General features: G+C 43.7%; 2 protein-coding genes across 3 annotated transcripts in view; one reads left to right on the top strand and one right to left on the bottom strand.

Moving 5' to 3' along the window:
• The window catches only part of LOC135902476 (uncharacterized), an 867,879-nt gene extending 840,107 nt beyond the window's left edge, over positions 1–27,772 (top strand). The window contains exon 9 of the mRNA XM_070531982.1: positions 27,696–27,772. Coding sequence (XP_070388083.1) covers positions 27,696–27,751 — 56 coding nt within the window. The 3' untranslated portion in view covers positions 27,752–27,772. The remainder of the gene's footprint in view (positions 1–27,695) is intronic.
• Positions 1–28,000, bottom strand: part of LOC135902475 (calcitonin gene-related peptide type 1 receptor-like) — a 294,018-nt gene that overhangs the window by 147,265 nt on the left and 118,753 nt on the right. The gene's annotated exons all lie outside the window — the stretch shown is intronic.

The following is a 28,000-nucleotide window of genomic DNA, read 5'->3' as shown; positions in this document are numbered from 1 at the left end:
GTTTAAATGTTTTGCTTTCATCAGAAGGAAAACGAGAGAAAGCAAAAAGTGGGACCAATTCGGGATCCCATGTCTCCTTTAATGCGAAATGTTAGTTGGCTTATTCCAGACACGTTGCGGTACGTTCCTGTCTCGCATTGTTTCGGGCCTCTCACTCAATAGTTTCTCTCACCTGACAAGAATACATTTATTATTATAATAAATTCTCAGGTTTTACGCACCAAACTCACGATATGATTATGAGACACGCCGCAGTGGTGGGCTCCGGAATAATTCTGACCAGCTGGGGTTCTTCAAGGTGCACCGAGTGCATTGTATACACGAGCGTTTATGCATACCGCTCCCATCTAAATGCGACCGCCGTGGACAGATTCGAACCTGCGACCTAGTGCTCAACTGGGCAATGCTCATACAGTAAATATCCTTGAAGGTGTCCCGCTTCCCTCTCTCCGCCTCAATTGATTATCACTACCGATAAGATCTTATAACATCGATAATACGCTATGAACTGAAGTACGACGTTAACCTATAGCGTCTTCGCTACACTTCAAAGTGTATCTATAGTGATGAAGATAACAAAAATAAAAGAGCAACTTCTTCCAAAATCTCCTTCATTGTTCGTTTTCCTGCGCTGCTTCAGTATTCATCAGGGTGCTTACCTTTTTTTTCTCTCTCTCTCTCTGTGGCCACTGAAAAGTAGTCCCACTAGAAACCTCTATATAATCTTGATTTTAATACCCTAGAGGCTTGCTATTTGCACACGCTAATCAACAACAAAGTGCATCCGTAATACCCTTAGTCAATTGACCTGGCGATAAGCTCACAAGGGTTCGCTACTGCGATCAGGATAATTTGTTCATTTTGTTTGCGATCCGCCGAATCGCACAATTGAGTTTCAGCTAAGGTTCAAACATTTGCGGTTCGAGTTCATTCTTTCATACCACGCTTCTTTACCAGTTTTTCGGGGTAGATTAAACGGTTGTTATTTTTTCACTCCTTCCCCTGAATTGTCCACGGTGGATGATAAACCAAAGCTTTTGTTATCCAACAAAACATTTTTCAACCGGCGTTCATTTGTCTTCGAAACAACAAAATTCTGCGCCGTCATGTGGCTTTTGAAGAAAAGAAGAAACAGCTCCGTTTTTAATGCCAGTGCTTTATTGTAGTCATTAATGAGTTCTCCTCGAAAGGATGAAAAAAAGTAGACTCGTACTTTCAAGCGTACACTAGGGGATGTGCTCGATAGAAAAAAGAAACAAAAGTGCGGGGAGGTGCTTTTTTCGCAAATCGGATAAATTACTTAGAGGTCGATTGCGCCTATATAAGCACCCGAAGAGAAACTTCTTCTGAAGTCCTAAACGGCACACTAAAGAAAAAAGAAACACTCGTTCACTTTGTTCTGTTAAGGCGTTCTTTCTAAACATAATTTTCATTATTTTTACGTAACTAGTTCATTACAACTAGATTTGTCTTTCGCGCCGAAACCTTAGCACTGGTATGTTGTCTGTGTGACACCGTAGATTTAAATGCATTTGTTTTCGTACTTGCGCCATTGTGACTTAAGTAAAGTCCTTGACACTGGCAAAGTTCAGTCTGTCGTTCTATTAGAATGCAACGTAGTCCTTCCTTTAGTTCAGAAATTTGCGAGGCCCGAAAAGACGCCGTAAGAATGCATGAAGTCGCGGCGATCTTGTGCGAAAACTTCAAAAGCGGCTTCGCCACCGGACTTTACTTTCTTCGTATTTTTTTTGGTCACTGTAAGAGTGCGTTATTGCTTTTTTTAAACCAGAGCAGCTGAAGCATTGCCCTTCGTATTGCCTTGGCCATGACAAAACAATGAAACCACCTTTCCCTCGCATTCTAAATGTCAAAATCACAATCTAACAATAATTTAGTACCACAGGTAAACTTATTGTTCTCTTTAGCATCACTTTAGGTGTATGCCATATTGTAGGCGTCCGTCACGAAATCCTTATCGACCTGGCGCAACACTACTGTATCGGCTTCGGATCAGAGTATAACCTTCACTAACTCATACAGTTATCGCATTAGAATGGCTGACTCATCCGTTCGCGCTAAGTGGAGGACTGAAGAGATTATCGATGATGTCCCCTGCCACCGTTACCACTTAGAGATGCAACGCCAGACTCTCCAGCGTGTCCTGAGTTGATTGGACGGTAATATGAAGAGGCGTTAAGAAGCAGGCGTTAAGCACTCCCCATACGTGGGCCACTTCAGAAGATAGTGCAATGCCGGGCCGACCCGCGGCGGAGGTGCAGTTTACCACTAAAAACCCCACATGCACAGTTTCACTGGCGATGCTTCTTCACGGAGTAAAAGGGCAGTGAGATTTTTTTTTTTGTGACGACAGTTGCAAAAAGCTCGAAACTGATTTGGTGTGTTCATCCGTTCAGTTACGCCAGTGGTCGCTGTCGTCAACTCGTCATCGTCATCGTGCCATACTTCATTCAAAGCTTCACCTGTGCCGCAGGGCAAATAAAAACAGTGTTTTACCTACTACCACAGCAAAGATTTCAACTAAAATTACTAGAGGCACCTTTGGCGCTAGTGTTTACGTAAACTACACGCACAGTGGTTGAGCCAGCATGATGGTTCGTACATGGATTTTTCCCAAATTGTTCAATATGCTTTCGAAAATCTTCGTAACTTTGCGAGCTTGTTAATTTTCAACAGAAATGTTTGCGCTATGAATGCCACAATTCCTACTGATTGTGCATGTGCACAAATGTTTTATTGCTTTGTGCATTGAGAACAATTAGATTGCATATAAATTTGGTCCAATGAAATCCGATAAAGCGTACTAAACAAAGCCGCGAACATGAAAACCAGAGTAATACTTTTACTCATCATTCCCATTGTACACTAAAACGATTTCAGCGCCAAATTTCTCTCTTGTAATTTTAATTAGAAACTGTACGAGCACCACCAATGGGACTCACAATCCTCGTCCTTGCAGCGGTGTGCAGCTGATATCTGGACGCGTTATTGCGCTTCTCATTTCCGCGAGGTTGTCGTGCGCCAGACAGACTCTGACGGGGGTGGTGTCTGCAAATGTATTTCAGAGGCCATAGGCCATGCTGTATCGGCAAAGGAGTATGCTGGGTCCATAGCACAGAAAAAAAAAAGTTCTGCTTAAGGATGGCATCGTTCTCTCTGAGAACATCGCAGCTGCCGTCGCAGGTGATAAGCTCGTTTCATCCGTTTTCGTTTCCTGTCTTCCCCTCTCCCCCCATCATTTTGCTATAACATCTAAAGACGCAGTATCAAACACGGACGAATAACATCGACTGTTTTCGTGTTTTTCTATAGTGAGGTAACTGCAGGGATTTGTTTGTAAGCTAGGCATACCGTATTTGGTAGTCTTTTTGCGAACAGATTGGATGGACCATTGTGCGCGCCTCTGGTGCAAGTACCAATCACACCGTGCCAATGGTGCAGCGGGGTTTAGGTCGCACACAATCCCAGTCGGCCTCTCGGTCCCGGCAATGAGTTGTAGATTTGTGCAGATGAAATTGAATTTCCGAAATAGTGAAAAATCTATATATATATATACAGCTAATACACAGCTTTGAATGTTAAGGTCAGTGCTTTAAGAAGCAATACATGTTGAACGCAGGACAAATAGTCATATGCCTCTCAGTGGTGCAAGTGTGTGCTCCGATAGCTAATCAATTAAGCCACTATACAATATCATGCTCCAAAGCCTCTTTGACGAAAGTCTCCATAGACAAGGCAGAAAACTTCTACAGCGCTAAAGGAATGCAGGAGCTGCGTTTCCTGTGAATGACACAAAGTCAACGTAATCGACCTAATATCAGATTGTATATTGCGTTGACTTCGATTTACTATTGCAGTGTGTACTCATTTTTTTTTAATTTAGTGAGCGTCTGCATTCAACGTATAATGGTTTCAAGCAAGTATGGACGCGAGCACAAGTAAGTAGAAACGGACAGGACACCAGCGTTGTACGGTCCGTTTCTAGTTACTTGTGCTCGCGTCCGTACTTGCTGGAAACCATTATACGTCCACCATGCACCAACTGGCGCAGAAAAATATTCTACTAGTCTGCATTCATTTAGCAAGAACTAACGTGAAAATTTAACGTAGGCGCACCGATAAAACAAAATGTCATGGTTGGGTACAGGTGCAAGTGCGTGTTTCAACCTTTCATAATTTGTTTTGCTAGACACATGTCTTGATCTGATTGAATAATCGGCAAGATTAAGTAACGCAGCAGTCTGTAATTTTTGATGGCCTATTGATGTTTTATTCGTACTATTGTGTGCTTATAGCTCGCTGATAGAAGCCGTATAACTTTATCAAGTGTAAGTAAGTGTCAGCGCAAGAAAATACTATTCGCTCCTTAAATCGTCCGAGTTTCCGAGTCATGACTTAAGAAACAACACACGCACAGCTCAAAGAAAAGTTCCAGCGAAAATTCAAGCCGACTGATTCACAAAACTAACCTACGAAATTGAGAATTGTTCTGAGGATATTTGAGATGTTTTGACTTCCGATGCGAAACTGCATATGCACTGACTATTTTCACTCAGCTGTAAATATTTCTTTCCTCCATTCCTCAGCATACTTTGCCGCCATTTACCAAAAGGTTGTGATCAGAAAATGTATTCGAAATAGCCATACCAGTGCGGGCCCTTCACACACACACACACACACACACACACACACACACACACACACACACACACACACACACACACACACACACACACACACACACACACACACGCACGCACGCACGCACGCACGCACGCACGCACGCACGCACACACACACACACACACACGCACACACACACACACACACACACACACGCACGCACGCACACACACACACACACACACACACGCACGCGCACACACGTACGCACACGCACACACACACACACACACACACACACACGCACGCACGCACGCACGCACGCACACACGCACACACACACACACACACACACACGCACACACACACACACACACACACACACACACGCACGCACACACACACACACACACACACACACACACACGCACGCGCACACACGTACGCACACGCACACGCACCCACCCACACGCACGCACATACCAGAATGATGAAATGGTCATTTCCGTGATACCATAAGCTAAGCGTTTACAGGCGACATGTTGATAGGGAAGCGTCAAATGGCTCATTCAGCGAGAAAGCTCGCGTCTATCGTATGTAGCAGCGAAGCGGCATCTGAATCCCCATTGACTTCGATGCCACGTCATGAGCGCGGCTGGACGGAGTTCCCATTGGCTGCGACGCCACGTCTCGAGCGCGTCTCGACGGAGCACAGCGGGCGAAAGGGAACATCTGCTGTCGCAATAGGGCGCCAGGTGGTGCTAGAGGGGAGAGCCTCTCGTCGCGCAGGACTTCGGGGGCATGCGGCGTTGGAACTGCAAGCTGCTGCTGCTTGCTGGCTCAGGCAGCACGTGCCGCTATGACGCATTGCTCGCAGCGCAAAACTGGAATGACCACTCAGCGTTGTTCAATAGGACATTAATGCTTTCGCATTCACAACTACTCAGGCATGCTCAGGCAGCCTCGGAATTTCTAAAGGTAATTTCATGTCCCTGCGTTTAGTTGTTGCTGTTGTGTGCGTACGTATAACGTACGCGTGCGCGAGCTTTGTTTGTATGTGTGTGCGTGTGTGGGGAGTGGTGGGGGAGGGGGGGAGAGTGAGCGATGACATCAACGCTAGTACGTAACGCTTGCTTGTGCTTGCAAGATATGCCATCAATGCTAGCACGTAACACATAACTCCCAAAAGTTAGGCCAACTGACCTTCAATGCGGTGCTGGACTGTTTCCTGCGGGCTTTATGCACCCACCCCTGCCATCCTTGATGTCAACCCTTGCTGAAATCAGAATCCGTCGAGCATTCACTGGCCCAGTGGCTGTAGTGGAAAGACAAATTGTGCGGCAAAACGCCGGGCTACTGTAGACGAAAGTGACCTGAATAATAAAATTTGCGAACTTTCTTGAGCCCAATTTATTGCCTCCTCTATTGTTTGAGCCGAACTTTACGACTGCTGCCGCTTCTAAACTAAGTCTCCCAGGACTCCCCGTGTTTTAGATCCTTGGTGCGATTTAGAGATTGGTCCGAATAAAAGCAATGTCACGATTTTCTAGGCACAGTGAATGTTCTGGCAAATTACACACGCTTTTTCGCTTATGCCTCTCTGTTCCCCTTCGCACTTCAGTCGCCCTACAATAACGACGTTACCCAAAGTTTGTTCCCTGTTGCGGGCCCGGGCTGCTAAGCAGCAGTGGAAATAGCAGCGCAAAGGTAGCTTTGCTGGCCTACAGAATCGCTGCGCGCCTTTACGAAGCCTAAGTATTCTATACAGAGTATATGTGCACAGAAAACAAGAATACACAGATTTCACCGCTAGTGCAAAACAATACCAGCAATAGGCAAGGAATTGAGATACATTGGCATCACATCGCGCACAATTTTCAAATAGGAAAGTAGAAGTAGCCGACGCTGTCTACAGGCGTTTCCTTGAAAACAGGTGGTAGCAATTTCTGTACCGAGATTCACCAATTTCATTTCATTTCATTTATTTTTCCTTCGAGGTACATAGTACGTTATAGAAGGGAGGGGCTAAGAGAATACAAAGTAAACATCGGTAAAAGTAACTCTAACAAAATAAATAACAGCAGTAGTAATTCCAAATTTTGAGTTGACATCCGATGATAACAAACAGAGGTACAAAAGATACAAATACAATTGTGAGGTACACAATGGTAAAGAAGTTCGAAAAACATAATATGTACAGTGGATTTACAAAATGCATTAACTTTTTGATCATGATGCTGATGAAAACGCTGCAATAGAGAAAGGTACATACACATAGGCAAGACAAATGGTAAGTATATTACAAAAGTTCGTTTTCAACTGCGTTTGTAAACATAAGTGGATTAATTATACCTGTTAGTGAAGGGGATAAGCTGCCGATGTCTTCGCAAAGCGTCGGACAGGCCAGTGCTGCTCACGGTGACAATTCTGCCTGTACAGCTTTCCTTGGATACCACTTAGCTATTGAGTTTTCGTTCGCTTGCAGCTTGCTTTCGCTTCCATTTTCCCACAACAACGCTAATCAGTAGGGCATGAGAAGAAAGGGAGGTGAATAAAGAATACTGGTAAGCACAGTTTCAGGACGGGACAAGAGAAGACATCGACGCACGGGATAAACTGGACTTACAAGTATTCATTTATTAGCATGAACCAACCAGCCCAGCCACCAATTTTGTAAATGGGGAAGCGAGGGGCCTGATTTTGATGGTCACATCCGTACGAAGCTAACAGATAATGAAGCGAAGGAAAGCATAGGGAAAGTTATTTTTTTGCATTGAGGCCCATAAGTGATAACATAAAGATAAATTAAGGTCGACGAAAAAACTATTTGCCTCCCGTAGAAGCTGAATCCACACCTTGAGTACAGTGTTACTGAAGCTACTGCGGCTCGCCATAAAACCGGTCAGGGAATTCATTGCACAGAACCGCAGCACATATGTACATCTGTGACAACATATATACATCTGTCACAAGTGATATGGTAAGAGTGTGGTGTTTCTAAATGCAGAGAGCGGCACATAATTTTTCTGAGAAATGCATTTGGCAAGAATGCTAAGCATTGCCGATGCACAACAGTTGTTTTTTGGAGCACCTTGCCGACCGCACCAACATTCGTGGTGACATAACCATGCTAAGCGATTTCTGAAGGCCTCCTACACGATCGAGCTATAGTGGTCCTTCGAAAACTATTGCCATCTGCAAGTGTTTTCCTCTACAGATGGTGTCAGCTCAAGCATTGTCGCTGTAGGCCTATCTGTGATGGTGGCTTTGGTTGACCGCTATCACGTGAAAACCGGCCCTTGAGCCCAACGTTCGACAATGCTGTATAATGAGAACCCAATGAAGCGAATCAATCTCTCCTTAGTCGTACTATATGGAGGAATTTAAAGGTAAATAAATAGATCGACTAATAAAGGAATTAACTAAATATACAATTCTTCAAAACATTATTTAGTAATCAATTAATTCCTAATTTATTAATTGAATAATTGTTAATTATTAATTAACCATTCAATCAAATAATTAATTAGTGTGTAGTACCTAAAGTGGAACCTCCCTGAAGATAGATATGCTAGATAGATATTGTTACGGGGTTAAAAACAGCCAGACGTGTATTTACAGAATATTTACAATAATTACATCAGCTGACAAGATGGTAGCCAGCGCACGAAGCCCAGAACATCGTCTTATTCCGACGATGATTAAAACATCTTCTTCGTCAGCGCGTCACAATATGGATAGATATGCGCTCTGGGAGCTGCTGTCCAGCATCAAAACCGCACCTGTACGGCTGGCCTTGGTTGCACACTTCATTTTGCTGCCTGTGGAACCAGCCCGTGGCTACCTGTGGATCATCGCCCGGGAATAGTAGGCAATTCTACAAGAACGTGCCGAGACTAAAGAGCCACATCATCCGTACAAGGTATCAATAAAGTAATGCTAGAACACCAGCATCGGCCTAAATTCGAGGCATCTAATCAGGGCACTTAGTCCTTATACGCAAAGGACTGGACAGCTCGAAGTCTTCCATTTGTCGGCAACTAGGCGTTCTGAAGTCCTTTCTTAAAAAGCACCAGGGGAGAAGATTGAATCCAGTGCCATCGGCAACGTGATTCCCTATTACCCCTGGAGGGGAGACAGTCAAAGCCGCAGAGGGTGGGAAGTGCCTGAAGCTGAACCTCCCTGACCATAAAGAAGAAGACGATCGAGGCTGGGGCTGCGGGCACAGGAGAGGTACTTCATTAAAATGGCGGACTAAACAGACCATCTCATTCTTATTTCCTTACAAAAGATAAATAAATAAATAAATAAATAAATAAATAAACTTTATCTGATAAAATTTAATTTTTTTTTCACAGTGGCCAAGCCACTTTTTGAAGTTTCGAGAGAATGCTCGCGTAAATTTTTTGAAGGACTTAATGCAGGAAATCAGCGCTAGCCTTCAAACGAAGTGTAAGCTTTCTGCCCCTTGGTGGATGCTTGCTGCATTACAGCTGGTGTTGGCTTGCTGTGCGATGCCGACTTTAGAATAATCACGCAGCACGCGTCTCAGCGCGTCCCGGTCGGAGAACTCACGCATGACCTGAGCTGTCCCAAGAGAGCGCGCTCAAGCTCGACAATTGCATACTCGGCTGCACAGCAGCGAGTAATCCTGTGTTTTTGCTTTCAGTTTGTAGCACGAAACGACTTCGTTCACTCGCGAGATTAAGAAGAATTATGCAGCATTCTGTTTACAAAAACATGCCCGCAGGTGGCGCTGGCATTTCGCACGCGGCCGGTATAATTCCTTCTCTCTTAGTTTGTCTCTTAGCCGGCGTTACACGCATGCTGCCACAATACTTTACAAAACATGTGCCAGTAAGCTGTCAGAGAGTACTACAAAGCTCTTAAAATGTTCGTTACCTTCACATGGCTTCTTTCACTTCAAAACGTGCCTGTGATTTATTTTTTTACGAGAGAGCCGCATCCTCCAAATACCGCAACGTTTCTATTAACGCAGCGCGTATATTTTAACTCCGGGATCGCCTCCTGAGGGCTACAAATGCTCCAGCGTACAGTGCCTGTATCTTTATGATCGGCGATGTCATGCCTCGTTCAACCTCATTGGTATCAAATTACATCGAGGACGGCACCTTCAAAATTGACCATATGTGCCATAACAACTAGTCGAGCGGGTGCAATCATATTACTAATTATTCGAGAAATAATACTCACAATTTTTGGAACAATACAAAATAATAATTCGAATAACATTCTTGGCATTGTCAGACTGAGGCGATATAACGTAAAGCTACTCCAAACATTTCTTTTCCAATTCCGCTATCAGCCCTCCACGATCGGTCAGAAAATTTTCGGGCCACCCCCACTTGTCTGTGATGCGACGTCGCGGAAACCGCGAAAACGCCCTATCAGATTTAATATGTGCACACTGATCATGCACGGTTAGGTCGAGCAAAAGAAAACTGATTTTTTCCGACTCGACGCTTCTTTGCCATTAGCCATCTGCTATTGGTCTAAATTTTTCAGGCTGTGCCCACTTCGCCTGTCGGTCACGCGACGTCATAAAGCCGCGAAAACTCACTGCGTCAAAGTAACATGCACGCGTTAAAGATGCAATAATATGCAGAACAAGAATGAATGTCTTTCTGAATAGCTGGAGAATGCCCCGCGCTGAAGGTATAAAAGATGGCTGCCCGCCGATCGCTCAGGCACTGGTTACTCGCACCTGACGGAGAGCGTGGGTTTATTTGCGTATAATAAAGCTTGTTGCGTTAGAGTGCAACGTTATCGAGTCCTTTCAGCACGTATGCGACATCGCTCGGCCAACTCTTTTCTTAGGATCCGTTTTAGCAATATCCTTAACCTGTTGTTGCACGCCGCCACCATTTTCTACCAGTCAACGCAAGCAAAGTAAGAAGAAGCGGACCAATGGCAGACGCCGGCCGCACCCTCTTCATCCGGTTATCTATTTTCACTGCGCTGGCTAGGGCCCATCGATACCCTCTCCAATTTAGCGAGCTCCTCGCCTCTTGTCAGCCAATTAGATAAGAAAAACCGCTCAATGTAGAAACTGTTATTTGTTTTAAAGCAAAGAAAAGTGGCACCCTACAAGCGAGGAGAGTGTTTCATTGGGGTATTCAAAGAACGCTGCGGGTCTCCTCCCCGAGCTTGCGTCAGCAGTTACGTAAATTTGACTTCAGGAGAGTGGAATAGAAAAAGACGGAAATAGTTTCATGTTATTTCTTTTCAGCCAAGCTAAGCGTTTTCGTGCGCCGATCTCGAAGATTGTCAGTTTGAAAGTTTGGCCTACGCTCCCTTCTGTTAAGGCGAATGGCATTCTTGGCAATGTCAAACCAGTTTTCTTTCCGGCTATCTTTCTGTCTGTTTTCGTGGGCTGATCCCAAAGATAGGGTTGACTAAAAATATGCGGTACTCGCGAAGGTAGTGCAGTCTAATAATGTGGAATTAGCCTCTTTCACAAAGCCTCTTCAATGAAAAAAAGAAGACTTTTTCAATTTCTCTCAATTCATTTTCGTTCTCAAAAAATGCTTTTCGTATACTTGGTTAGTCATCGTAGATAATTTCTTCCCGAAATTTTAATATCCGATATTACTAGAGCAAGATCGAATGAAGAATTGTATGTCGATTTCTTGTGTCACTTCTCCACGCAAAGTAAGCATTTCACGTCAGTGTTGAGAAAGAAACGGTGACCTAAATTGAAGTTTAATTAGGTAGTCGTTTTCCACCCAATTAGATGGGGTTCTGAGCTTCTGGATAAACGCAGGGAACTCGGAAATAAATGTTATTCTAACCTGTTACTTACTTAACCATCATTTTCTTCATGCAGTTTCTCGATGCCCCGGAAATCAAATTTTATCAAAGCCAAGGACAGTCGCATTCCTCCTAAGTATTCAGCTTGCGTGCTCGAGAAACGCTTGTGTTTCAGCAGCTCATGTAATAGGTCCACTCCAGCTCACATACAGCACACCTGAATTGTATGTATGGGTCGCAAATTAGGAGGGGTGCTATATAAGGTAGCCAGAGATTAAATTATTTCGTCAACAAATTCTAGCCTTCTAGGCGCTACTGTTATGTCATAAAAAGCACGCAAGACATTTCTTGAAGTCGTACCGTCTGAGGAAGGCGACTAACCGTTTCTTCGAGTTACTTTCCGCAAGCGAAAACCAAACTGCCTTTCTAACGCAATTGGGGCCAAACACCTTATCCAATAACTTTCGCTTTCTTTGAATACTTTTGTTAGCATCCTTAAGAATAGTGCCTGCACAAATTGTGGGCCAAATTCTTCGGGCGCTTCCGTCTGTCTTTTACGCACACAATCTCTCACGCATCCTGCATTAATAAAACAAGCTGCACTTTTGTCGGTATTTCGGGAATGTTTTCGGGACACTTATACTGTCCGGCTCCAGTTTGGCGCTTCTGATTTTCTCGCAGCTTCAAAGTGGTCGTCACATTATTTGATACCTAAATGCTTTATTATTGTCAAATATCAGCTGCGGGAATAACAACTCACGCAACAAGAAGCGAGAGAACATCGCCATCTTACTCAGTGAAGTGGTCTTTGCGACGTGGCTATGCGTTGCACACGAAGTAACTCCTACTGCGCGTCACTTTATGTGGGAACGAGGACTAAGGACATATTGGGTAAGTACTAGCCTAGGGCGGTGACGTACTTCGGGGATTGGCTCCGCCTACACGCTAACGTTAAAAGAGGCGCTTGTTACGGAGCTTCGCATGGGAAACTTCCTTAGTGAGTCGTGCTTAGCCCGATATCTTTTCCCCTTATTCCCCTATAAGATAGGCCTCGAGCCATTATTTAAATATGTTATTTTTTCTCTTACATAACCTTAAAGGGGACGCATAATGCGGACAGTGAACCGGCATACAGCACGAGTAAAATCAGAAGCTGGCTTCTCCACAATAGCGATGTCCTTGAGAAAAAGCGCAACTTCTTCTGAAGGGGAAAGAAGTATGGTTGTTGCTTGCAAAGACAGAAATGATTAAAGAAAGAAAGGAAAGAGAGAAAGAAAGAGATAAAGAACGAAAGAGAGATAGAGAGAACGAAGGAAAACAACATGAAAGGAGTGCCACCGATGCTACTGCAGGGAGCTGCTCCATTGAGTATTATTAGAAGTACGCCTTGCGTTTACCATGTTACAAGCCCCATATTGCACTTACAGACCCAGCAAGCGTCCTTTTCTTACCGCACGTAGGACGTGCGTGACTGCAAGTGCAATAGAACGGACGTAAGTTAAGCTTGTTACTGGGAGGCTACTCCTATGTAGAGCTGCCGCTCATATTCTGCAAAAATTTAAAGATCAAGTAATTTAGCCTCTTAGTTTGTAAGACATTCTATTAATTAACTGTATTTGTTTTATTCGCAGCACATAGTGGCGGATCTATTCCCTTTACCCCTTTCCCCAGCAAAGGGTAGCCAGCCGGTACTTACACTGGCTAACCTCCCTGTCTTTCCTATCCTTTGTCTCCTCCTCCTCGGGTACAACGTTGGTGTGACTTCACGTGAGGCAACGGCGGAGGGCAAGAAGTTTTAAATATGGAATGAACCATAAAATGCAACTCTTTATTACACTTATCCTTCCATACATTTTCTTTTTCTTAATTTATTCAAGGGCCATATCACGCGCTGGAATCGGACTATCTTCCGGTGAAGCCACAGAAAACGGTACTCTAGGGTTCGCCACGATATATAAAGGCAACATTGGTTTCCCGGGGGACAAAAATGCTTCCTCCATTTCATTCGTGCTTTAAGAATTGCTTGGTTTCTATTTCACCGTAAGAATTTTCCATTGTTCCGGTAAAGGAGACGAAGACTTTTTCTTTACCGCACCAGCGACAGACGTTTATAAAGACCACTTCAGTACGAGCATATCAGTGTATCATTGGACTTGCGTGTTCTATACGTTCCACTTTATGACGGCCTCCTCATAAATGACACCTCAAAATAATTTACGCAGAAGTTATTCAATAATATATTCAAGGTAAGCGCAGTCTATGTACCGTTAATGTGCTTAGCTTATATTGTTTTCTTTGCTTGTCCAGATGACGGTGACGTCATTTCATGCGGCTGCTGCATGGATGTGCCTACTTTTGAAGACCAGCTTAGGAATGACAGCGATACGTTCGGTTGTGGCTGAAGTGCATTGCAAACATGTGTCTTGTTTTTTATTCTGTGTAGTGGTATTGGAAACCATGGAGCGCCGAAGACCTAGGACTCAAGAAGAACACAAACGACAGGACCGGCGCCTGTCCTGTCGTTTGTGTTCTTCTTGAGTCCTGGTCTTCTGCGCCTTGCCTTTACTGATTCAATCATGAACCAACTAGCCCAAGCTAGAGTCTTACTTAATGGAGCGCCGGATGCCTCCTTTCTACTGCTGACCGGGTACGATCCTGAAGGCGGGTAAATATCACAGCGTTTCAAAGCAATGACACAAGTGAAAGATGGGGGAAACTGGCACGTTCTCACTTTTGCACAATGCTTATTCGAATATAGGCTGGCCGCGATTTTAAGCAAAGTAGTCATGTCGCAGGCATGCCGGAAGAGATAGATGTCTAAACTTGTTTCGAGCGAGTCGTCTGATACTCGCGGCCTCACACGCCATTATAACCTCCGTTGCTACGGACATTCCCACCCCTCCTTTTGTCCTTGCAATATCTAAAGCACATTTTTCCACCTCATGGTATCGAACTTTCTGCAAATTGTAGTGTCCGATGGTTTAGACCCAACCTCGTCCTAAAATGTAAGCTGATGCCTCACTCTTGTACATTATACCTTTTTTTTTAGGAAAGGCGCCGGCCGACATTCAAGTAAACGGGAAGAGTACGTTATTGCTATGCGATGCCAGGCACGCGCCAAGCGTCTGAAAGCGCCAGATTGCGCGAAGAAAAGACTGGCAAGGTTGTTTTCTTTCGTGCTATGCATGCGCCTGAGGTCTCATTAGTAGCGCGTCGGACTGCTGCGCTGAGAATTCCGGTTCGAATTGCATTATTGACGTGTAACTAATTTGTAAGGAGCTATAGCCCGTGTTAATCACGTTCTGTCATCTTTGTGACGCATAAACCTACCAAACAAATACACAAACACTAAAGTCTCGCGCCCCGCTCAGCCTACACAACGAGAAACCCAGCCAGCCATGCACGTGAAACTCCGAGGAGACAGAGTACAAAAGCATCGCCTTTCGAAAATGAGAGGCAATGAGAACTCATTTGCATTACTTTTGACAAGAAAATGTAGCTTGTATATACATATATATATATATATATATATGTATATATATATTCAGAGCCATTCCACTCGGTGAAGATGGATGACCAGTGGAGCAGTATATGTGGTGATAAATGTGTTGATAATAAATATGTTGATTGCAAATGAGTGACACATACCACAATAAATCTCGTTATTTCATGATGTTTTGTGATTTTATTAAATTGCACACTCCATGCTTTGTTTTATCTTCAGCCCCCTTTTGTTCGCTATCTTTATTTGTTATTTGGTCACCACGGCAACTATCGTTGACCGCTATGATATGCGGCCAGTGGCTCTGTGGCGACACTGGAAAAGTTATTCGCCAATTTTAAGTCTCTACAAGACCGATGACGCGTCGTGGGTACTCTGATGCTTGTGTAACATTGAATGTCGAGCAGTGGCGTAGCCAGAAATTTTGTTCGGGGGGGGCTACGCCACTGGCCCCACATATATATATATATATATATATATATATATATATATATATATATATATATGGGGCCAGTGGCGTAGCCAGGAATTTTGTTGGGGGGGGGGGCATGTTGCAGCTAGGCCTTCTCAAGAGGAAGCTTTAGCTCGGGTGCTCCTATTTAAATACATGTAGAAGAGGAAATCGTTTTTCCCTACAACCACTTCACCAATATTGAGGAGGTTTGTTGCATTTAAAAGAAAAAGTTTAATTCTAGGGACTGGTGGTTTCGAATTTTTCGTTTAGGTGGTCAATTACTTAGTAAAAATTGGCCAAAATCGAAAATTTTCAGAAAACGAAACTATCAAGTTTAAAACTCCGTGACTCAACAATGAGAAACGATATCACAATTCTGTGAATTGCATCTAATAGTACATTTACAGCGGGCAAAATAGATATGTTACACTTGAATGTCAATAAAATTTAGTATTGTGGAAATACGGCTTTTGCAGAACCCTTGTACACAACGTAACCAATTCACGTAAGATACAAATTGACATAGCAAACTTGTCCGCTTTGAGTGTTATAATAGATGCCGTTTACAGAACCACAATATCTGTTCTTCATGCTATTATGCTATTATGCTTCATGCTAGTAGTTTGTCAACGTCGTGCTTCTATTTTTTCAAACTTTCGAATTTTTCAAAATATTTTAAACAAAATTCAGGCCTTAAATCGAAGTTCTGTTTCCAACAGACACAAGCATTTAACTTTTTCACTAAAATGCAACCAATTTCAATAAAAGCGATTAGAAGGATTATCTCAGAAAAGCGTTTCTGCGTTTTACAAGTAATTGAATAAGCCGCGTCGGATTGCGCCCGAGCTAAAGCTTCCTCTTAAACAATTTGTCGAGGGATCAAATGCATGAATAATAACTGCATTGTCATTGCCAAAGATGCTGCAAACGAATTCTTGAACGCTGCGCACTGTCAAAGCAATAAAATATGCATTTTTTCATAAAAGAATATACTTGTACGTGCCAAAAATTTTGCCCAAGATAACTGATATCAACGCTTCCATATTTCTGTCTATTTACTAAGTAAAGAAAATATCACACGAACTTGAGACCTATATAAGTTCGAAACCAGGAAAGCAGTGAATGCCGCTGATATGAAAAATTAAAAGGCAATGAACTGAACAAGTTGAGGACAAATATATAAATGAAACTTTGTCATTGAAGAACCGTGCTTACATTCTTGTATATATGCAATGGCCAGTGAAAAATCTCACTGACGCTGTCGTTTGTTCCTATGTATTACGCAGGAGTAGCTGTCCCCTGTCGTGTATCGTGAGTAATTGCACAGAAGTTATAGTCGCGACAGAGAGCACGTACAAAAAGCAGGAGTTCTGCAAAATATACGAGGGCAAGTCAAATGAATGTGAGCCAACAACGGGGTACTTTATTTAAAAGTAGTCTTCATGAGAATTTAGATCTTTGTCCCATTGACTAACGAGTCAAGTGATTCCCGTCTTATAAAACTCCTTGGGTTGCTTCTTCAAAAAGTCTGTATCTGGTTCCCTTAAGCTGTTTTTTCTGTTGCCCCCAACTGTAGAAGTCGCAAGGTGACAGGTCTGAGTTGTATGGCGGATGTTGCAGCGTTTCCTACTTGAAGTTTGCCAGTTTTATATTAACCATATAAGCGACGTGGGGACAGGCATTGTCGTGGAACAAGATGACCCCATTCGTCAATTTTCCACGTTGTTCGTTCTTGATTGCGACACGCTGCCTTTCTGGCCTTTCACAATATCGGAAACAATTGATAGCCCCTCAAAATTTAGCAAATTCTATCAGTAATGGACCCTGACGATCGAAAAAAAAAGTCAACAACACCTTTCCAGTGGAAATGATAGCCTTTGCGTTCTTTGGGCGTGGTAAATTCGAATGTTTCCACTGTACGCTTTCCCGTCCTGTTTCAGGCTCGTAGTAGTGGCACCAAGGTTCGTCCCCGATCACAACTGCAAACAAGAAGTCGTCATCCTCATTGTGATACCCGATCAGATGAGTCAAGGCAGCGCGAAACTTCTCCGTCTTCTCGCGATGGATCAAAATCTTGGGGATCCATTGTGCACCAAAGAGCTGATAACCGAGAAGGTCATGAATTATGGCGTGAACCGAACCGTGACTGATGTTCACATGGTCTGCCTGTTCATCGATGCTTATCCTCCGTTCTTGTTTCATCAGCTCATGAACCCTTGAAATTGTGTGGGAAGTGATTGCACGATGGTTTTGGCCCGGTCTTGGAATGTCTTTGCAACGTCCTTTGAACCGTTTGCTCCAACGCTTCACAGTGGTCAATTAAATGCAGTGTTCAACGTACACGGCAGCCATACGGCGATTAATTTCTGTTTTGGAAACACCTTCAGCTGTCAAAAACTCCGTGACACCGAGCTGTTCAACTTTTTGAAGTGTCTATTATATGACGCAACCATATTCAACCCAGTGTATGAGAGCATTAAAGAACATTTATCTTCACACCTGCATGTCACATTTGTAAATGAGACATGCCGTTGTTCTACGCGCATGCCTCGCAGATAATGAACCGAACCATTATTGCACGGTTAGGGTAGGCTCACTTTCATTTGACTCGCCCTCGTACATTAGAAATGCAAATATACAATGGGATATACAAATGCAAAAATACGGCTTGATAAAGGACAAAAAAGTGTCACTGGAAACAAACTTCACTGCATATATACACAAAACCTCGCAACAAGATATTTAAGTATATGTATAAGTCTCCAATGAGTCTATGTATCTAAGAAAAAGTAACTGTATATGCTGCGTCAAACAAGGCAAATAAACCTGTTGAACAATCATAGATTCACAGAATCCTAGATTTCGCCCCCATTCCATCCACTCCCCCGATGTATTGCGCGCGACGGAAGGCGGCGCGCTTGCTCCCCGCTTTTCTCCTTTGCGCACACAAGACTGAGCCACCATCGTCGGCTCACCTATTCGACCTCCCCTCCTACGCTTTCACTCGCACATACAGCATGCAGCGCGTGGTCATGATGTTATCGCCCTTGGACTTTATACGAAACATGAGGGCGATGGCAGGAGTGCGCCTGGAGTGTCCATAAAATTGCTTTCGCAGTAATATAGTAAACGTATCCGGCAACTGAAGCGTCCCGTCACCCATTACTTTCCGCAAAAGAAGTATCAAAATCGAGCTTTCACCATGCGACAATTCGCTGCGCCGCAACAATGTATTTTTTTCTGTGGGGCGGAGGCACCGAAATGAAAAAGAAAACGCATAGGAAAGTGTGATGGCCAGAATCGAATGCCTACTTCGGGCACATAATGGGGCTAAGGAAGGAATACCGAAGAAAACATGAGACGCTTGGTCCACTGAGAACCATACGCATACTGTTCAGTATCCTACACCGGCGAATCAAGACTTTCCGGAAAGGTTCCGCTCAAGGAACGCGGTGCAATCCTTCGAGTCCCCACAGTGATGGCGGCGAGTGACCATTGTTTTTTTTTTCTCGTCTGCTAGCCAGAAAGCGTCCAAAACTCTGCCAGGTGAAAATCCCCTCGACCAGAGCAAACCGAACGCTCACCGAAGTGCACCGCGCGGTGGTCGGTGCCATACGAGAAAAACGTATGCGCTCTGGCTGGCTCTGGCAGCCCGCGGATAGGGTAGCGAGAACAAAAAAAAATTGAACAGGCTCAATGAGTCCTCGCGAATAAAAGTCAAAGTAGAAAAAATAAATAAGAACGTAGTTACTTTGGCTGGCTTTAGTGTCTTGACATGGATGTTCTGGCGTAGGTTAAAAAAAATGTTGATTTTTTTTATGTGACATGACGGCACAAATGAACCACCCCAACGCTTCGTCTCATTGGACTTCGCTGCGTGCTTTCTCAACTCGTCTGCTAGTGTGTTGATTTGGCTTGTCTCGTTGTATGTTCCGATGTAAGACTTTAGAAAATCAATGGAACTTTGGCGTTAAATGTTTATAACAACGTTAAACCCACAAAGTCCAGCAATTGAAAATCTAAAGCATAAATTTGGAAATGTCAATGCACCTTTCACATCAAGAGCTTATGACATTTATACCCATAAAGTTTCGCAATTGATATCCATGCGCTCCATAGATTCCGTGGCCTCAGTGAGATGCCGCGGCAAGCTCGCTCACCATCAAAGCGCCCTTGAAACTTTGTGCTCGAATGGGACTGCTTGGCGTTATGTGCCTCCCGGTGTATGGGCGTTGCCACAAAATCCAGCCCGAGTTCGCAATCTTCGCGGTTAAATGTCTTTTCGAGCGTCAAAAAGGCATTCTAGACAAAATCCAGAGTGATTTCCGGCGCCGGGGGTCGCTTTGGTCGGTGGTATATGGACAGCCCGAAAAAATTTCGGGGGGGGCTGAAGCCCCATAAGCCCCCCCCCCTGGCTACGCCCCTGATGTCGAGCCCTTCGAAGAAAAACGCCGCGAACCACTTTCTGTCTAGCCGAGACAGGTCTATGTTGAAATCACCCAGAATTGCGATGGGAGTAGAGTCGGTAGGGGTGATATAAGGAAAGGTGCATACGCTTGGCGTTTGCGGCACGATCTTTGTCCCTATTACGTGCCGTCCGCCGTCGCCGAGCACATTCTCGCTTCTGTTCAACCACGGTGTTCTTCGTAGGCGTGCTGTTCTTCCGCAGTCCCCACCACACGCGTCCTACCCATTGCATAGTTGGAAGGGAAGTGAGATAAGGTTTGGTGGTTTGTCTATTGAGCCCATGACATCAAACCACAATCCATACTGAACAGTCTCTATTCCAGTTTCACTTTTTTTGTTACGATATTTTTCTATCACAATACGTTTTGGCACTTCTCGCAATTAAACGCAGCTGGGGCATACCAGGCGATGCGCTTTTCCTTTATGCTTTAAAACTTTTAGCTCTGGGGTGGCTGCCATCTTTTTTTTTCCATACGCACACAAGCCGCCCGAACCTACCGCATAACAGCTCCGCTGTAAAATTGATATTTGTTTAAATTTCATCATCCTTACATTGCAAATGACGTGCGAATTCTCAATTTTTTTTTTCTTCGCATATGTACCGATTATTGAAGTAAAGGGCACTGTGTTCCCTTTATCATGTTGCAAAAGTTCAAAAAAAAAAGTGTGTGCGTCTTTACTCAATGTATCTTCTTCAAGCCAGTGGTGAGTTCGCTCTGGCAGCCCCATTTCCATCTTCAAGAAGGGGACGCCATGCAGAATAATGCAGATGGGCTCAACGCACTGCGTCTGATGAAATAAACAGTTTTCCGTATGCTTCAACTTTCCGACATTCTTAAGCAGGAAAGCAAAAACAAGGGTACATTTAGAAACGGGCGAACGCAAGGAAGTTGGCATATTTTTTCTTCATTCCAATCGCTTAGAGATAATAAGCTACGAAAGAGTGACCTGCCAAACCGATAAGCCGTGTTATACCGGCAACAGCCACAATTACAGGTGACCATTGGAGAAAGGAAAGTACGAGACTACGGAATTTGAGGTTACTTTCAAGGTTAAAAAAGTATGCACTAAAGGGGAGCTGAAGGTTTTGATTATCGTTACTTTACCGCATTGCGAAGACTCTCTTCGGAAAACAATTAAAGCAGCGGCGGTATAAAGGTCACGAAAGAAATTCCGATATCTCATTTTAGTTTCAAATAAAATAGAGCACTACGTTTTGACCAACATTTCCATTGCTGCGGCGTCGTCATGTTTAACGAGGTCATGACAAAACAATACCCGACACTGGTCAGTTCATAAGTCTCGCTTACGTAAATAGAGTTTCTTAATTATGGTCGGATGATCTCCCAATGCTAACGAAATGAACATGCGTTCGGCAATCCTCTTTCTTTTCTTTTTTTCTTTTTTCTGTCTTTCTTTCTTTTATTTAGACAATACTGCAGGCCTTGTGGCGCAAACAGGACAGGCAAGGGCCACTGGTAAATACGCGTACATAAGGTTAGAACGCTACTATGACATCGACTAATAACTAATCCACGTAGCGTTTGTATTCTTGTTTAATGCCTCAAATGCAGGTGCACAATTTCAACGATGACCTACGTACTGCTAAGTAGTATTCTCTATAACGGGGCGCTCACTACATTTCGTCGAACACCTCCCGTCCAGCTGCTTCTGCCATGGCCACTACGTAAGATGAAACTCCTTTGGTTGTACTTCAATGAGCTCGGCTCTATTTATTACCACCAAATTTAAACTCAATCTAATCTGCTTCGGCGTCTGCCAGATGGCGCTGCTAGTGGCAATGGTGATTCGCCTGGTGTGCTTATAACGTTCAGTCATCGAGGATCTCCCTCGGCTCCAAACTGCCGTCGGGACATCGAACACCTACACCGCTTTTGTGCAGTGTGCCGCAAGCTGCGAGGGCAGCTAAGGATCGATATTCCTTTTGATAAAATTTCGCCATCCATACCGAGCGCTTCTCTTTCTGTCTAACCACAGGTACCTTTTTATAGATGTTCTATTATTTACGCAAAAGATATTTAGCATATACAGGCCTAAAGAAATCGTTGATACAAAGCCGTAAAAATTTGCGGCAGTGCTACTCCATGCAAACTAAAGCCAGTTGTTTTTTTCTGCTAAGTATTTACATTACTGCGCTCAGATATCCAGAAGCAGGCGAGCCTGACATTTCCGGCCGTTACTAAAAGCTATGAGTCGAGAACTTCCTTTCCAAAAGCAGCTGCAACGTCGCCTTCGAACTTTTAATGGGCATCGAGCCTCTCAAGAGCACGTAGTCGTATTCAGGGATGCTTTGTGCTTGTTTCTATTAATGGCCAGCATCCCAGGCACAAATCAGCAAAGTAATCATTTGTTACTCAAACGAGCGTCATTTTCCTCTCAGATAACTTAGGACGGCTCTTTCTGGGCCACGTTTCTTCTGTCTGGGGTGGCAGATGAAATTAAGATCGGACGTAAGTTTCTGTAACAAAAGAATTACAGAATACTGCTGCGAGTTTAAGGCACACCGTTACCACATATGCAAATCCATTTGTATGGCAAAACGAAGTCCTGCATCGCGGCAAGGCTTTGTCTGGCATGTAGTTTACGCCGGCGGACTAACGTCCCTTTAGTTACGTAACTCCTGACAAATCTTTTGCGTTAAAGAAGCGTTCCAAGTATCGCTGAATCTTTTTGTCCCACAGCAACTTGTCCCGCAGCCGCCTGGATCTAGATTGAACTCAAGGGTGGGCCGACTCACGCAAGTTTTTCTGCGAATGCAATTCGCAACTATGAATTGCATCGTTTTATGCCCGAATGGCGCGGGTGTTATCTTTTACTTGCCTTAGCACATACACTGGCCAATGCTCAATGCCGGTAGTCGGCACTGTCAGAGTCAAGGTTCACAAACAAACTCTCTCTACAGGCATCCCAGTGTCGGCCACAGATGATTTCAGGGAGCACGTTGCTGGAACTTAGACGAGAGAAGTTGCCGAGATGCGATGGTGGGCTTTTATATCTGGCTTACAATCCACGAACTGTTGATGTACTGCGAGGTTTGTATTTGTGAATAGGCAGTATATTTCAAAAATAAGCGCACTACACTGTAATGGCCATATCTCTCGCGTACTGTGCAAATAATGTGAGAGAGTATGTGAGCCTCAGATGTTCTGAAAAATTCGCCCACTGTCCGCGTATAGACCATACACGTGTACTAGTGCTTATATACCTTCTATAAACTCGAAAGTAAAATTTTCCAACGAAAAAAAATTAATTGGTTTGGAACTGTTTTTATCTACGCAAGTAAGTTTTTAGATCAATGTTGTGGCCTTGGACAAAAAGTGTTTATATTAAAAGTGGTTTTATCATAGTGCAAATTTCACCGCACGCATATCACGCATGCTATGGAACGTGGCGGTATAATGTGTTTTGTTCAATATGCTTTTGCGATCACTTATACATTGCTTGGCGTCTGATAGTACGCACAGTCGAGTTGAAAAGTTTAGGGACCTGAACGACCGCTATAATTACTATTTTCATTGCATTCTCGGAATCAACGTTTAAATCAAGGAGTACTCCCTACGTGCGCCTGTTCGACTAACGTCATGCATTAATACAATTTCACATTGCACGGCAGTGCTAGAAGAAATTATTATTATTATTGTTTCGCTAATGCCGTGGTCTCTAGACTTTTGCAGTTGACTGTACACGCTATTGTTTGTCTTCCTACAAATGAATTTCTGCGAAATGTCAGTTGCATGTAAAATGTATCCGCTCCCATATTGGGACATAAGGTTTCCGCTGAGACAAACAATATTGCACTAGTTTTATTTGTTTTTCTAAAAAGTGCGCAAACGAGTGCGAAATGTTTGTGCTAGTACCGCGAAGCATTTTTCTTTCTCATAATTGGTCAGTTTAAGTTCATGCAATCTCGTACATGAGCTAGAGCCACCGCGCTGCTATCAGCAGCCTTTTATCATTAGTACCCCTGTATTACTTTCATAATTTCTCATTTCTAAGGCCTGGAGAGGCACCTGGTTTAGTGGCGCTTCACAACATGCAATGGATCATTCGTGAGAAAGCCCTGCATTACTGCGAAATAGTTAAACAGAGAGTTAGCCAATACCGTAAAACTAATCGTCAGGCAGATTGGCTTCGAAACGATGAAGAAATGCTGTCACCGGGCTAGTCACGCAAACTGGGACTACAGCCAACAACGTGCTACTTGCACGCTTCTCGGTATTTATTTCATACTTTTCGACGGCGCTTACCAGCTTCGGCCTCCGCCAGTCAGCTTATTTGGTTCAGAAATCAAACAGGGCTAAATTTATTTTCTAATTAATATAATTAAGGCAGAGGCGGAGGCTTACCGACCGAACTACCGAAGAAAACTCGTGGATCGATCGTAATAACGCTTTGCATTTGAAGGTCCATAAAGACAAGCGATAGCAAAACGACCTTTGAAATGTCAGCCCTTCGGTCACGTAGCCAGGGCCTGTGAATGCACTGTGCATTCCTCGCGATGTGCAGAAGGACGTGATAAGTCTGTCAGCGAGTCTCATTTTCGATGCCCCAGCTGTCAGAAGCATCATGAAGCATCATTAGCGCATTCTCTCGTCCTTCACCGCAAAAACACAAATGATACCAATAGCGTTCACTTTAAGACAGCAAATGAAGCATATGCGAGCGTTGCCATCTCTGTCACTCTGTCACCGTATTTCAACTACAGTGACTGAACTAGCTGCACTGCGGGCTGCTTTGATTCACATCATTGACCAGACAGTTGATCTTTGGGACATTTTCACTGGCTATAGTAGCCCTACATTCCCTGAAGTCGACACGCAGGCAGGAGAAACTCGTAATGGACATCAGACGCCTATGCAATAAAGCCTGCGAGCTACATCCCAGCCTTGTGCTGCAATGGTTACCAGCCCACTGTGGAAGACAAGGCGGCGTCCAGGCTGACCATGCTTCCAAAGCTTGACACGACAGTTCGAGAGAAACCGCCCAGACAGCTTTCTGGAGAAAAAGTGCGGCGACACTGATGTCTGCGCACAGCAATTCCTCTGGACAGATTCCGGCTACCACTACGAACCCTAATACAAAACAGATCCATCATGCCACTTTTACATGCCGCAAGGCCTCAACAGACAAGTCCAAGCATGTATTCACCGCATAAGACTCAACGTGGCCTACACAAACTACTTCAGGTGTAAGATTCAACTCACAAACTGGCCAACGAGCTCTGAATGTAACAACCCTGAAGACGTGCAATGGGTTTTGTGCGAGAACTGCCCCTTTGTGTGTGTGCTGTCAAGTGTTTAGCACTGCATGTATATATATATAAATATATATATATATATATATATATATATATATATATATATATATATATATATATATATATATATATATATATATATATATATATATATATATATATATATATATATATATATATATATATATATGTATATATATATATATTGAATTCTGTTTCATAAACCTTCTAAAAAAGAAGATCCTGTTCCGTTATTCGAAGTAGTTTTATCTGTTTTCTCAAAAGGTCGAGGAGACCTATTTGTTCATTTCACAGTTGCTCTAGTGTCCGGCTGCACTGCGTAGTTGTGAGCGAGGGAAATTGATTCCTGCAAATGACGTCGGAATGTGAAAAGAAGAACATGAAAAGGAACAGTGACAGAGCCTGAGAGGCGCCTTAAAAAAGACATAGTCTGCCCGAGGCTTGAAAATCACGAACAATACCTTCTTCTTTCATATTTTTCTTATATATGCCGACGTCCTTCCTTTACTCACGTTTCTGTACCCATTATTTTTGGAGCCTATTGTTAAAACACAATTTCACTAGGATGACTTTACGTACAAACTACTTATACCACTGTGAAAAAAGAAACAAAAAAGGCATTAACAGTTAAGGAAACCACATAAGCGTTGGCGGCTCTAGCGTTTGCATTGTATTCTCACTGTGCATGCCCATATCGCCTGCAGGAACTGCTGCCGTGAGCCACGCTGTAACACAGTCACCTCAACATCGCATATAGAAGGAGGTGGCGGGGGGGGGGGGGTGGAAGGGACAGAAAACGGTCTAAGCGCCGATGAAAACAGTAAGACGGCGCTTCGAGGCCGCAACTTCACCATAAGCCTAACCAACTAGCCAAAGCCAACACTTCACACAATTCACACCGACAAGGAATACCAGTACACTGACGCTCGCGGTGAGAGTCCTGTACAGTTTGGTGGTGACAGATGGAAAAGAACTATAGCAATTTTCACGTGAGGCAAGCGGTTGTAGTAGGAGAGGCGATGACAAAAAGAAAAGTAAAAACAAAACGCACTAAAACAAAACATCTCTGGATGTAGGTTGGGTAGAAGGCAGCAAAAAGGAACCGTAAATTTCGCTTATCTATATAAGGCGAAGAAGCTATAAACGAAGGCAGTGATGCGCGTGGCGTTTTACGATCGAGAAAACCGTTCATTGGGGATCCATTTCTCGCAGCGTCCCTGGCACCTTTCCTTCAAGCAGCTATTTTCTGTCTTATGGTTTTTCACTTCAAGTTTCGCTTGGCCTTCATGAAAAAGGATGACTCCTCTGGCGGACTTCGTTACGGCCAGTGGTTCCCTGACCTCTGAACAGTCTGCACCTCCTGTTGAACACGAAAAAAAAAACTAATGAGAAAGTTTTCTTGCAGAGACTCATATCCCTGCTTTCAGCAGAACATAAAAACAAATCAATACACTGAGAAAGCGAATGGTTTTTATCATTATGTTGTTTTCTCAATGTATAAGCTTACTTTGTTACGCCTTTGTTATGTCATTTCTTCTTTCAGTTGCACCTTCCCGAAAAAAAAATGAAAGGTGAGATGACAGCCGTAAAATCGGGACGGGTCTCTGGCACGCAACCGTTTGCTAGATTCATAACACGCAGCGTAGCTTCCCTGCATGGCACGCCATCAGACAACACTGCGAAGCTTCAGAGAATGCGGATTGATCCAGGCGGGCGCCAGTCATCAACATTGTCATCGAGCACAGAATGCATGTTAGCGCAGACGTCATGAGCAGATAGTAAAACGGCAACGAAAGAAAAAAAAAAGCAGCCCCAGAAATGAAAGCCACAAAGCATATCCGCGCCTCACTTCACACAGGTCCCGTGTTTGACAGGCTCATCGGAACGTCCCGCTCTTGTTGTTCTTGCTTTATGTTTGACGTTCCTGCGTATTTTTCATCGATCGTCCTCATATTGCCCAATGACGTCTTTTCAATGTCAAACGCGGAAATTAATTCCGTGCTGGTAGCATAGTGAGCAGTGTTATTGCCATCCATTCCATATGCATGTGTGAAAAACTGGCATAGACGTAAAGTTAGGGCTTCTGAGCAAGGTTTGCGTGTCGATGGTTCCTAGTACAGCAAATTAATCAAACTATAGCTATCTTAAGAAGCAGTAAGGTAAAATGGCCAATAGTCGCAACTCCTCGCAAGGCGTAGCGGCAGCTTGCATTTCAATAGAAAAGGAAAGAAACATATGTATGAAAAATCTTATGTGTCCAAGTGTCCAAGTGAAATGAAGCTGTGACAGTGAGATATGGAAGTCAGTTTCTTGCCATTTGTAAAGCGCGTTGAAAAACCGCGCTTTTTACTGCTACTGCACTTATACAAGGACGAAAACGAGCTCTAGTGCCTCCACATAGTATAAAGCATCAAATGGAATATTTTTCCATTACACTTCAATCTTAGCCCACTAGTTAGTGATTGTTACAATAGTCGCTGAAATACATAGTAAAGAAAGTGGTTTGTCAAGCTTCCATGTTTTATTTGTCTTGCCTTTCGTGGGCTTATTTTTTTTTTCAGTTTACCCTATCTGGAATTTCCAGATGCTGTGCGCACCTCGTGCGTATTGTGAGTGAGCCTACAAAGCCCGAAAGCCGTTCTACGTCAAAGAAAACTCGAAAAAGTGGTTCTCCTTTATCTCTCGCCGTAGAAAGTGCGCCTATGCTAAAAAAATAAAAAAGCAACAAAAAATGCCTCTGGTGTAAAAACTTTATTACAGTAACGAGAGAGATATATATATAAATGAGATGGAGAAGGCAGGGAAGCTAAACCGGAACACAGATATCCAGTTTGTTACCCTGCACTGGGTAAGGGGTGAGGCGAGA

The sequence above is a fragment of the Dermacentor albipictus genome, chromosome 1, assembly GCF_038994185.2.
Source record: "Dermacentor albipictus isolate Rhodes 1998 colony chromosome 1, USDA_Dalb.pri_finalv2, whole genome shotgun sequence".
In the NCBI taxonomy this organism is placed as follows: Eukaryota; Metazoa; Arthropoda; class Arachnida; order Ixodida; family Ixodidae; genus Dermacentor; species Dermacentor albipictus.
This window is presented reverse-complemented; position numbering and strand designations above follow the sequence as displayed.